Source organism: Staurois parvus, unplaced genomic scaffold (genome assembly GCF_062004578.1).
Source record: "Staurois parvus isolate SC_StPar_1 unplaced genomic scaffold, SC_StPar_1.0 ptg000282l, whole genome shotgun sequence".
Classification (NCBI taxonomy): Eukaryota; Metazoa; Chordata; class Amphibia; order Anura; family Ranidae; genus Staurois; species Staurois parvus.
In genome coordinates, this window is record NW_028318078.1 from 9018707 (window position 1) to 9032878 (window position 14172).

The 14172-nt window shown below is 42.2% G+C and overlaps 1 protein-coding gene across 1 annotated transcript in view; it reads left to right on the plus strand.

Moving 5' to 3' along the window:
- Window positions 1-675: 675 nt before the first annotated feature.
- Window positions 676-14172, plus strand: part of NT5DC2 (5'-nucleotidase domain containing 2) — a 113531-nt gene continuing 100034 nt past the window's right edge. Inside the window, exon 1 of the mRNA XM_089681925.1 lies at window positions 676-920. Coding sequence (XP_089538051.1) covers window positions 716-920 — 205 coding nt within the window. The 5' untranslated portion in view covers window positions 676-715. The remainder of the gene's footprint in view (window positions 921-14172) is intronic.

The window sequence follows — 14172 nt, forward strand, 5'->3', positions numbered from 1 at the left end:
CACTTTGTTCTCCTCTCGGACATAAGAAGCATATTACGGGTACACTTTGTTTTCCCCTAGGACACAGGAAGCATGTTACAGGTACACTTTGTTTTCCCCTAGGACATAGGAAGCATGTTACAGGGTACACTTTGTTTTCCTCTCGGACATAGGAAGCATATTATGGGGTACACTTTGTTTTCCTCTCGGACATAGGAAGCATATTATAGGGTACACTTTATTATCCCCTAGGACATAAGGAGCATATTATGGGGTACACTTTGTGTTTCCCCTTTGGACATAGGAAGCATATTATGGGGTACACTTTGTTTTCCCCTCGGACATAGGAAGCATATTACGGGTACACTTTGTTTTCCTCTCGGACATAGGAAGCATATTATGGGGTACACTTTGTTTTCCTCTCGGACATAGGAAGCATATTACAGGTACACTTTGTTTTCCCCCTAGGACATAAGGAGCATATTATGGGGTACACTTTGTGTTTCCCCTTTGGACATAGGAAGCATATTATGGGGTACACTTTGTTTTCCTTTCGGACATAGGAAGCATATTATGGGGTACACTTTGTGTTCCCCTCGGACATAAGGATCATATTATGGCGCACACTGTGATTAAAACACATTTCCTCTCAATGACGTGCCGGCAGCTGTAGTTGCCCCACTCCCCGCACGGGGCGCAATCCTGTCTCTCCTCCCGCACCGGTCTATGCAGCAGTATGTCTGCGCTGTGTACCCGGGGGAGAGCGGCGGGCTTCACCGGCTATAGCCGGGTCCGGTGTGCCAGGCTCAGCACCCCTCCTCAACACCAGCCGCCGGGCACGGAGGCCAGAGGGCACCCAGCAGAAAACAGCAAGCCGGAGAAAGCCGACAGCAGAGCGCAGCTGTGGAGCCGGTACCATGAGATGAAGAAGCTGGTGTATGGTAAATGGGGCGTGTGTGTGGGGGGGTGCAGTATTAGTATATGGGGGGGCTATGTGGGGTGTATGCAGCTCTGTACACAGAACAGGTGGCGGAGCTCTGTACGGAGAACTCTGGGCTACCACATCGCTGCCTGGTATGGACTCCCTGCTAGTGTCCTGACTGCCCCTCACTGACACTTCTAATGGGGTATATGATGAGTGATCCTAGTCCTGTACACTCAGAGCTCAGTCTCTGTTCACACACATGCGTGTTGAGAACACGTTATAAAAGCGTGCGCTCCTGACCCACAAGAAATGCGCTGCGGTTTAGTGGACCCGCGGGGGTGTTATAATTTCCTAATCACACCCAATTCATTGGAAAACACAGCATATTTGCACTTGCACGAATACGCATGGTAGTGCAGCACCCTGCGGCTCCATGCAGCGGCATTAAAAAAAAAAAAAAAGGGGGGGTGAGGTCTTTTTACCCACATTTCTCACAGGTACAGCAACGCATTCAAATGAATAGGCTTCTGTGCCCATGCATGCGCAACCTGCACAAGTGTGAACCTAGACCTAGGCCTATGTGCATGCATTGGACTGAGCTGCTGTACCTGTGAGAAACACAGGGAAAGAAGTCCTGGCTGCATAGAAACACATGGAGTGCGCAGGTGGCAATGGGTGGTTGCACCATGAATGAAATAAAGCGACTAGAAAGTCAATTTTTTTAAAAATTTAAATAAAAAAGATATTATACTTACTTACCCCATGCAATGGTATTGCACAGAACTAAATATATCTTTTCATGTGACAACGTTGCAGAAATGACACTTTGCTACAATGTAAAGTAGTGAGTGTACAGCTTGTATAACAGTGTGAATTTGCTGTCCCCTCAAAATAACTCAACACACAGCCATTAATGTCTAAACCGTTGGCAACAAAAGTGAGTACATCCCTAAGTGAAAATGTCCAAATTGGGCCCAAAGTGTCAATATTTTGTGTGGCCACCATTATTTTCCAGCACTGCCTTAACCCTCTTGGGCATGGAGTTCACCAGAGCTTCACAGGTTGCCACTGGAGTCCTCTTCCACTCCTCCATGATGACATCACGGAGCTGGTGGATGTTAGAGACGTTGCGCTCCTCCACCTTTCATTTGAGGATGCCCCACAAATGCTCAATAGGGATTAGGTCTGGAGACATGCTTGGCCAGTCCATCACCTTTACCCTCAGCTTCTTTAGCAAGGCAATGGTTGTCTTGGAGGTGTGTTTGGGGTCATTATTATTATTATACTTCAGGATTTATATAGTGCCAATAGTTTGCTCAGCGCTTTACAATATAAAGGGAGACAATACAGCAACAATACAGTTCAATACAAGAGGGATAGGAGGGTCTTGCTCCTTGGAGCTTACAGTCTAGGATCATATTGAAATACATGGGCAACCTCTGGATATGACGGTGAGCACATGCACTCAACCTCTTTGGTCGACCATGGCAAGGCCTGTTCTGAGTGGAACCTGGCCTGTTAAACTGCTGTATGGTCTTGGCCACCGTGCTGCAGCTCAGTTTCAGGGTCTTGGCCATCTCCTTATAGCCTAGGCCAGGGGTAGGCAACCTGAGAGCCGCAGGACTACACGTTCCATCATGCCTCTGCAAGTCATAGCTGTAACTGTCAGTTTTGTAATCTTTGCAATGCCTAATGGGAAATGTAGTTCCACAACAGCTAGAGAACCACAGGTTGCCTACCCCTGGCCTAGGCCATCTTTATGTAGAGCAGCAATTCTTTTTTTCAGATCCTCAGAGAGTTTTTTGCCATGAGGTGCCATGTTGAACTTCCAGTGACCAGTGTGAGAGCGATAACACCAAATTTAACACACCTGCTCCACATTCACACATGAGACCCTGTAACACTAAGGAGTCACATGACATCAAGGAGAGAAAATGGCTAATTGGGCCCAATTTGGACATTTTCACTTAGGGGTGTACTCACTTTTGTTGCCAGCAGTTTAGACATTAATGGCTGTGTGTTGAGTTATTTTGAGAGGACAGCAAATTTACACTGTTATACAAGCTGTACACTGACTACTTTACATTGTAACAAGGTGTGATTTCTTCTGTGTTGTCACATGAAAAGATATAATGAAATATTTACAAAAACTGTGAGGGGTGTACTCACTTCCGTGAGATACTGTATGTGAACCTAGACTTAAGGTCTGTTCATACTGTGTGCATGTAACTGCCATTTTTCTCATAGAAAAACTCACTTAACTGCAATGACAACAATAGTCTTCTAGTTGTCATGTTCACACCAGAACACAGAATTTCTTTGTATTCCAGAGCTGTATGATAATATACAACACGTTTGCCTAATATTGCATCACAACACCCAGAAACTCATGTAATTGCACACAAACTCCTTAGATTTTTTGAATGAAGTGATGTTGGGTGGGTGGGTGGAGGTGACAGGGCCAACTACTCAGTGAATTTTGCTCAGTGTATTGCTAGCTTTATTGATTCAACACTGTTAGGGCTGTTTCACAATGGTGGCCAGGGGATGGTAAAAACATAATGCTGAGACGTGGTTTTGCCACACACTGTAATTCTAACATTACAGCCTGACAGGGCAGTATACATGACACAACCACAATTTATGCTTTGCTGCTATTGCAATTTTAACTCAGGCTGCAAAGTTTGAAAGGTTGTAACTTCTCTCAAACTCGCCCATTGAGATCGATAGTGCCACACGCAAATTGACTGTCAGAAGATTAAAAAACATTTGTATTTTGTCTAACTTTAATATTTTCTATAATTGTAAGCACCATCTATCAGCCAAAATGCAATATCTTTCTTGAAATACCAAAATGCAATAATAGTGACACAAATCAGTAAATATTATAAAACTCCATAGATAATATGATAAATAAAGCCCAACTTTTGGGAAACTCTGGGCTGTGCCCACACTGCATGGATTAATTGCTTGTTTAAGTTTAAGGGATGTCATCTATAATAATGCAGCGGTCACAGGCTTTCTCTGGATGTGGTAACACCGAAAGGCAGTCCATCGCTGGAGTGTGGGGGAGTGAAATCTGCTTGGGGAGCAGAGGATCAATGAGGACCCATTAGCATTAGATTTGGAATCACAGGCAGCATCATTTCAATTCTGTCTGCAATTCAAAGTGTGACGTGCGTTTGGGTGCCATTATTCTTAATGGCACCCCAGACATGGTGCAATTCTGTTGCATGACAATCATGGCAAAACGCCATTTACAAATTGTGCAAAGCCCATCACACAAAACTGTGCATGAGCTTCTTTTCTGTGACTAAGTGGCACAGTGCAGTTCATTCAAGTGAATGAGCGGCCCTATGAGCAACATGCAGAATCACGTGAAAATTGCACAACAAAAATCATGAGCAGGAGCACTCATTCCCGCTATGCGAACGGGGCCTTAGAGTGCAAACACTCCCCCTAGACTAAATGAGCCGTTAAACTTTGCAGTGCAGGATGCAGAGCTGGGCTTTAATATAAAAACTCATCTTTAAAATGTTCTGCAAATGATGAAAAAAAATTCCACTCTATAAAATGTCAGAGTGCTTCTCCATACATGCCTGTGATCAGGGGGTACCACCAGTCACACAGGCAGATGGGTGAACAGATGTGGGCAGGGAGGATGATCAGCATGGAGGAGGGGGTGTTGCAGCTACTGGAACCGATCCCCTGTATGGCTCTGCAGCAGCAGAGAGCCGGCTTCTATTCCTATCCCTCCCTTTGGTTTCAGCTACTGCAAAGAGGGGGGATTGGTTCCAGTAATTGCCCCCCACCCCCATCACAACCATCACCCTCCCTGTGCACCATATGTTTCCCCCTGTTGCCCAGGCCGCCCTGTCTGCCCTTCATCTCTGCAGTGCTGCCGGCATCCCTCCTCTCCTTCCCATTGGCAGCTGAAAGTACACAATAGGAACCTTCAGGATCGAGAGTTGGGGGAAGGATCCAGTAAATATGTCACATTTACAAGCCCCTTTCCTGAATGAACACAATGAGTGATCAATACCAATCACTCACTGTGTTCATTCATAACTGAAGCATAGTAAAATCTGTTTTTTGGGGGGGGGGGGCTGTCAAATTGGCTGTATGGGGCCTAATGGTTTCTAACAGCAACCCTGCCTGTGAGGCTCCCCCAAGGGCATACATTTTTTTCGTTCAGACACTGGGCCCATCCACACATTTGAGGTGGATGCAGGAATTCTCCCCTCTGTGAATCTTCCCCCTCTGTGAATCCTCCACTGCTGTATTTTGAAAGCGAAAGCATCAGTTGGACTCTTCCACTGTCAGAATAAACTGAAAAGCGTTGGAGCCTATTGGAGCCTAAAGTTTTCCAGCAAGCCCATTTGAGAGCAGTCCATTAGTAGATTGAGTGTTCTTGAACAAGGCCAGCCATACATGGATTGAAATTTGGCCAGTCCCTGCTGAACCGGTCTAATTTTGATCTGTCTATGGCCAGCTAAACTCACCAAATATCTATGACCCCTTATAAAGTAAGGTCAGGCATGATCAGATATTGGATCAAATCCAAATGGTACAGGTGCTTATCTTATATGAATGATAGTCCCCACAGGGATCAAACCACAAACTGCAATCATAAATCAACAGGAAAAGAAAAGAGAGAGGAAGATCCCATGGTCTAAAAATGTACTGTCATTAAAAGCAGTAAAGCAGGTATACACACAGGGATCCCTGCATCCACACAAATGTTCTGTTATTTCCCACTGTGCTATTCTATTCTGACAGCGGGTACCTGCTGAACCCTTTTGGTACGTGTATACAGTGCAGGGACAAGGTCATCTAGGGCCCAGAGCAAACATGCCAAACTGTGCCCTCCCCCCTTCCAAGATGTATGAGATATATGAGCATTATGTGTCAGCAAACCACCCCCCCCCCAAAAAAAATAAATAAATATACAAATTAGCCCTAATCTGCATGCTTACCCCCTCCTCCCAATACATATCTACCACCCTGCTGAAATCCCCCTTCCCAGCTCAAATCTCTGCGCCCCCCCCCCCAGCAAAAGTCCTCTACCCGTCAAATTTTCCCTTTGAGCACAAATCTCCCCTTTCCTCCCCTCCAAGCACAAATTTTCCTCTCCTAGCACAAATACCCCCCAATCATCCCTACTAGCACAGCTTCCCCCCCCCCAAAAAAAAAAAAAATTCCCCTCCTATCACAGATCTTTTACCCCCTCTACCATATCACCCTTTCTAGCACAAATCCTCTTCCCCCCTCACAACACGAATTCCCCCAAATTGCCACTCCTAGCACAACTCCCCAAATTTCTCCTAGAACTATTCTTACCCCCTGCCGCCCCAAATTCCCCTTCCTAGAACAATTCTTACCCCCTAACTGCCCAAATTCCGCCTCCTAGAACAGTTGTTACTCCCTGCTGCCCCCAAATTCCTCACCTCACATAATACCACAGTGCCCTGGGCAGCCTCCCTTCCTGCCCACCCCTTGTCCCAGCCCTGCAGCATTCCAGCAGTGGCTAAAATATTTCGAATTAGCCTCTAGGAAGAGTTTCTAAAACCAAGGCATTTGTATCACAAAAGTAGAAGATTTTACAAAATATCTCTGACAAAGTTGTTTGGTCCAAAACTGGAAACTACAGGACAGATCCTCCAATTGTAAAATGTGGTCTCAGTTTCTGTAGTTCTTTATTAAATTGGAAACACAAAGAAGCTGAAAGATAGCAAGGCCCATCAATTGCTTCATGAGTGTGTGGCTGTTCTTAGGAGTCTGTGTAATACTCTGTTTCTTGGCATCATGATTGTTCCTGCAGAATACATCAGTTATTTTTGACACGCTGTAACTGATCCCTAGACAGTTCATTCATATTATGTGCAGGGAGCAGAAAAAGCATGCCAATTGCTATGCTGTTTGGCAGTCATTACATGTCAAGGGCCTGCGATTTATTGCATCTAAGTGGAGAAGCTTCTTTTAAGGAAAGCTGTACAGAGAGAAATATGTAGGCTGCAGTTACTGACCACATCTTCTAATAACAGCTGAACAGAATGTTTCCTTTTAGTAATCCTCTATATGTGTTTTATGTTGTAAACAGGTATATCGTTAATGTTATTCTGTATAGACAGCTGCTTTCAACTAGGGTTCCTCTAGAGCAGGGGTCTCCAAACATTATAAACAAAGGACCAATGTACTGTCCTTCAGACTTATGGGGGGCTGGACTGTGGCCATTGGGAGAAGAAAATGTCCTGGCATCAGTGAGAGTAAACAATGCCTCACCATTGGTATTAACGGGAGATATAGCACACTATCACTGGTATCAATAGCATGATTAGTTTCCCATTGTTGGTGCCGGTGGGAGCAATAGTTTCCCATTGTTGGTGTCAGTGGGAGGAATAGTTTCCCATTGTTGGTGTCAGTGGGAGGAATAGTGTCCCATTGCTGGTGTCAGTGGGAGGAATTGTGACCCATCATTAGTGTCAGTGGGAGGAATAGTGCCCCATCATTGCTGTCAGTAGGATGAATAGTGCACTATCATTGGTTTCAGTAGGAGGAATAATGCCCCCTTATTGGTGTCAGTGGAAGTGATAATGCCCCATCATTGGTGTCAGTGGGAGGAATAGTGCCCCATCATTGGTGTCAGTGGGAGGAATAGTGCCCCATCATTGGTGTCAGTGGGAGGAATAGTGCCCCATCATTGCTGTCAGTAGGAGGAATAGTGCCCTATCATTGGCTTCACTAGGAGGAATAATGCCCCATTATTGGTGTCAGTGGAAGGATGAGTACCCGGTCATTGGTGTCAGTGGGAGGAATAGTGCCCTATCATTAGTGTCAGTGGGCGGAATAGTGCATTATCATTAGTGTTAGTAGGAGGAATAGTGCCCTATCATTGGTGTCAGTGGGAGGAATAATGCCCCAAGATTGGTGTCAGTGGGAGGAATAATGCCCCATTATTGGTGTCAGTGGAAGGAATAATGCCCCATTATTGGTGTTAGTGGAAGGAATAATGCCCCATTATCTGTGTCAGTGGAAAGAATAGTGCCCCATTGTTTGTGTCAGTGGCAGGAACTATGCCCCACTGTTGCTGATGGTGGGGGGAATAATGCCCCAAGGGCCGGATAAAAGCAAGCAAAGGGCTGCATCCAGCCCCCGGGCCACAGTTTGGAGACCACTGCTCTAGAGGTTGCTTGGGGTTCCTTGAGCTGTAGCATCTATCATTATCATCTGTATATATTAGTGTAGCGCTCTAAGAAATGTCATAAAAACCATAAAAAATAAAAAAATAAAAAATATATCAAATGTGACCAGTGCTGTAATCTCCACAGTGCTCTTATGCCACTAATAGCACTAGAAACGGACAAACCCAACAATATCAGAATATGCAGTATACAGTATATATTAAATGTGACAAGTGCTGAAATCTTCTCAGTGCTCTAGTAATACTGAGTAAAAAAATAAAAAAAAAAAAAAAAAAAAATTAAAAAATAAGATAAAAGTGATAGTGTCACTCCAAACGATAAATAAATCAAATAGGTAACAGGTGACAGTGCCACTTCAACTTCATTCAATGTCCAATTTTCCTTATTCGCATTCTTCTATTTAAAGTGTTCTTGATAACCATGCATAGTGTGTATAGGTAGTGCCACACGTGAACCAACACACTCTTATCCACTTTGGCTGAAATGCCTGCTCACCTCCTTCCTGCGACCCCAAGGGGCCCACAAGCCTTTAGGATCACCCTGGATCCTCAGGATTCCTGGTAATGGCACCTTCCTGATATTCCTCCTATCAGGTCTCCTCCACTCCTTCACTGCTATGCCTCCCAGATTCCTCACCACCGGTTGTCTGTAAGCTCTCTCTCACAAAGACAGTGAGTAGAAAAACAGATCCTCCATTGTGTAGTATTTTCCAATCAAATAGGGTTTATTAATAAATAGTAGTAACAGGTGACTTACATTCTGTTTGCACAGTCCCAATGTATTCCTCTCAGGGTAAAACTGCAACCTCTTAGTAATGACTTCCTGATAACCAGGAAAATGGCGTCCCACACCGGAAGTGCGACACTCCGGATACCGGAAGTAGCGTCTATGTTTTGCCTACGCGTTACGTCACGTACCTCGTGACTTCTTCTGGGTATCGCTATGGAGACGCTGCCTCCTTTTATATAGTGCGGTGGAGCCAACTATCCCGCCCTTTAATCCCGTTCTAATTGCGGCCGCCATTTTCTTGGAGACTATTTAGCAGAGACATGCCTAGTAATCCTCTGCTAGTACAATAAATCCTCTTATAAATCATAGGATCGCAAACTAACACATATAAAGGCTATCTACTACAGACTAGCCCCTATATCGCATATCTAATACAACTAACTTTAATAATATTACATAATTAAAAATCCATAAGGAGTATATAATAAAATTATATATATACAAAAATATATATATATAAAGAATTAAAGAGACACCCATTAAACTAAATGGGAGACCCATAATGCACCCTGGTCTCTCTATCCTATACAATGCCCAGCTCTATATTAAAGGGTAACTCCTCTACTAAAAACTAAAAAATCATAAAAAATGCATAAAAACGGTAGAATTAGTAAAGAACAACTCTCTCTACATATCCTAAATAAGTGAAATAAGATGTGAGTACATACTGGTGCAAAATATAATAAAACCTTAAAATAGACATAAAAATAAATATGCACAGTATACTCCTATCACTACACAACTAATCAAAAGTACATACGGACTACCTGAGTATGCAGTAACCCCATAATTTACAATAAAAAATCAGTAACAGTCATAGCTTAAAAACTCGACAATCTAATTAGTTTAATAATCATTAATAAAGGAATTAAGATCAAACTCTACATTTAGGCCTCTTGGGACTAGCGTTCTCATGTCATGTATCCAGCGTGACTCCGCTTGGCTAAGTTGTTTAATCTTGTTACTGCCTCTCCAGTGCTTTCTATATTTCTCTATACCCCAAAACTGCATTTTGGTGGGGTCCTTATTATGACACTTAGAGAAATGTTTTGAGACATTATGCTTTGGGAATCCCTTTATAATATTTCTAACATGTTCCCCTATCCTCTTCCAAAGCGGTCTTTTAGTCCTCCCAATATATTGGTAACCGCACTCGCACTGTAAGCAGTATACCACTCCCATAGTTTTACACGTGATGAAGTCTTTAATATTGTGTTCCTGTCCAGTAGTATTAACTAAAAACTTTTTCCGTCTACCACTTTTCGTGGTCCTACATCCTACACACTTTTTACATGGGTAAAAACCTTCTTCATTCAGAAAGGTTACTTTATTCATTTGTGGGGGGTCCAATACACTTTTAACCACTCTGGATTTAATAGTAGAGGCTTTTCGATAGATAAACCTGGGATGTTCTGGTAGTATTGTTGTTAACATAGGGTCCAACTTCAGGATATTCCAATGTTTATTGAATATCGACTCAATTTTTTTGTGATGGACATTAAAGTCCATAATAATAGGTATATTATCCTCCTGGGTTGCTTCTCTCTTTTTTTCTCCCAGGAGTAAATCTCTGTCCATATTACCTACCTCTTTAATTTTTTGTGTTATCATATTTTCTGAGTAACCCTTTTCTATAAATCTAGTTGCCAGTCCTTCTGCTTGTTCCAGGTAATCCTCATATTTTGTACAATTTCTCCTGATTCTTACCATCTGCCCTTTTGGAATATTGTACAGCCAGGGCGGATAATGGCAACTTCCAATTGGAATATATCCATTTCTATCAACGTTTTTAAAGAATGTTTTCGTGATGAATTTGCCTTCTACTATTGCTATATTAATATCCAGGAAGTTGATCTGGTCCTTACTGTGTTCCCATGTAAACTTGATATTTTTATTATTCACATTAAGTTTATCCAAAAACCTCACTAATGATTTTTCCTCTCCTTCCCATATTAATATAACGTCATCGATGAACCTTTTGTAAACTTTCAACTCTTCTGGACAGTTATTAAATACTTCCATTTCTTCCCAACATGACATGAAAATATTTGCCACACTTGGTGCGTATCGTGCCCCCATAGCCACACCCCTTATTTGTTTGTAATATGTACCACTATACCAGAAATAGTTGTGATCAAGGGAAAAATCCAGACATTCTAATAGATATTTCCTTTGGGTCCATGTCAAACCACTATATTCTCTGAGTCCCCAATCCACTGCTTTCATGGCATCATCATGCCCTATAATGGTATAGAGTGATGTGACATCAGCACTAGCTATATATGTCCCATTAGTACCTTTATATGTATCTAAAATATGTAGCAAATGCTTGGTGTCCCTCAGATATGCTTTGGTACTCTTAACCACTGGCTGTAGGAATTCATCAATGTATTCCCCCATCCTTGCTAATACTGATTCTATCCCATTTACAATGGGTCTGCCCGGTGGGTTCTCCATATTTTTGTGTATTTTCGGGACAGTGTAGATAATTGGTATCCTACATAGATCCGGTACTAGATATTTGGACTCTTTCTTATTTAGGATCTTCTTATCTACTCCTTTCTTTACCAATGATACTAATTCCTTTTTATATGCTATTGTCGGATCTTTCATTAGAACCTGGTAAGTGGATATGTCATTAAGCTGAGTGGAGAGTTCTTTAACATAGTAGTCTTTTGACAGCACCACTATTCCACCCCCTTTATCTGCTGGTCTCACGACAATATCCTCCCGTTTAGACAGCCTCTTGATCCCAATTTCCACTCCTATGTTCTTCTTAACTATGGGTACACTCAGTTTCTCTAAATCTTGATTAACTAGTTTTTTAAAAACTTCAATATGACTGTTATTATTCATCTGTGGATTAAAAACTGATTTATTTCTAAGATCAGTATGGATAAAACTGCTACTCGGGGCACTGTTTAGACAATTCTTTGCCCCCGGTAATCCCAAAAAATACTTTTTCACATTTAGTCTCCTAATGAATTTTTGAGCATCAATATATACTTTAAATTTATTCATGGATGCAGGGGGGGCATACTTCAAACCTCTATCTAATGCCATGAGTTCCTCTTTCGTTAATGTGGCGCCACTGATGTTGAACACTCCTTCTCCTATTGTTCTCTTTTTCTTTTGTTTTTTATATCCTGCCCTGCATCCCCTCCTTTTCCTGGGCTTTTCCTCTTTTCTCTCTCTGGGCTCCTCTCTTCTGGGTGTCTCTCTAAAAAATCCCCTTGTCTAGGCTCCTGCCTTAATGGCTCATACCTATTATAGGTGTATATGGGACTCCTAAATTCAAATCTTGGATAGTCCCATTGTCCATATGTATCCGGGCCCTCATATCTTGGTCCATAGGGTCTAGGTACATACGGTCTGGGCTGATAGTTGTTGGGGTTAGGCCCTGGTGGAAAATAAGGCCTATTATTAGGATAATAAGGTCTATTATTGTATGGTGGGCCTTTCTTATTGTTGGGTCCCCTATAACCACCGTTTCCATTTTGCTTAGGCTTGTATCCGTTTTTTGGTGTTCTATAGTTCTGAGTGTTATAACGCACTTGATTTGAATCTCTATCCTGATTCTTATAAGTAGGTGTGGGATCGCTTTTGTTTACCACTTTTTCTTTGACTGGGGTTGTGTTAGCCGATGCTAGTTCAATCTCATTTTCCTCTGATTGCCATTTAAATACTTGGTTTCTTTTCATATCATTTAGATCTCTCTGATACTTTTTGGTTTTTCTGTACTTCACCTCTTGATCCACCCTTTCCAGATCTTTATTGAGTCGATTAGTTAGGTTTTGCATCTCTACTGTCTCTTTAAATGGTAGAATTTTCTCTTTTATCTCACCTATTTGTTTATCTAAAGTTCTCAATTTCCTTTGTTTCCTTTTTAATAAGAACATGACTAGTTCAAGACCCTTTTCGTGAAAGAAATTAAACCACTCATCAACTGACTCTCCATCTGTTAATCCATCACAGATGGGTATGTCCCATCTAATTCTTCTGGGCACTAATCGATCTTTTATATACTTTTCATGTGTAACTATGTCCCACCAAAGGGACACTTTTTTCTCCATTATGTGGCCTAATTTCCGATATTGTGTTTCCAGGTCTCCCATTGGTCCCCCATTGGGTTGACTAAATACTTCTTCTAAATTGATGGATCTGTTCTCTAAAAATCCAAAAACATCCATACTAGCTGCTTGAGGTTTAGGTAAGGTGCTAAAAAGTTAATGATTATAGATCCTCCTGCGCTTCTATGGATAGTTCCCCCTCCTAATAAGTAAGCTGCTGACACTCCAACCAATAACCTAATCAGTGTAAAAATCTGTATATATTAGTGTAGCGCTCTAAGAAATGTCATAAAAACCATAAAAAATAAAAAAATAAAAAATATTAAATCAAATGTGACCAGTGCTGTAATCTCCACAGTGCTCTTATGCCACTAATAGCACTAGAAACGGACAAACCCAACAATATCAGAATATGCAGTATACAGTATATATTAAATGTGACAAGTGCTGAAATCTTCTCAGTGCTCTAGTAATACTGAGTAAAAAAATAAAAAAAAAATAAAAAAAAATAAAAAATAAGATAAAAGTGATAGTGTCACTCCAAACGATAAATAAATCAAATAGGTGACAGTGCCACTTCAACTTCATTCAATGTCCAATTTTCCTTATTCGCATTCTTCTATTTAAAGTGTTCTTGATAACCATGCATAGTGTGTATAGGTAGTGCCACACGTGAACCAACACACTCTTATCCACTTTGGCTGAAATGCCTGCTCACCTCCTTCCTGCGACCCCAAGGGGCCCACAAGCCTTTAGGATCACCCTGGATCCTCAGGATTCCTGGTAATGGCACCTTCCTGATATTCCTCCTATCAGGTCTCCTCCACTCCTTCACTGCTATGCCTCCCAGATTCCTCACCACCGGTTGTCTGTAAGCTCTCTCTCACAAAGACAGTGAGTAGAAAAACAGATCCTCCATTGTGTAGTATTTTCCAATCAAATAGGGTTTATTAATAAATAGTAGTAACAGGTGACTTACATTCTGTTTGCACAGTCCCAATGTATTCCTCTCAGGGTAAAACTGCAACCTCTTAGTAATGACTTCCTGATAACCAGGAAAATGGCGTCCCACACCGGAAGTGCGACACTCCGGATACCGGAAGTAGCGTCTATGTTTTGCCTACGCGTTACGTCACGTACCTCGTGACTTCTTCTGGGTATCGCTATGGAGACGCTGCCTCCTTTTATATAGTGCGGTGGAGCCAAC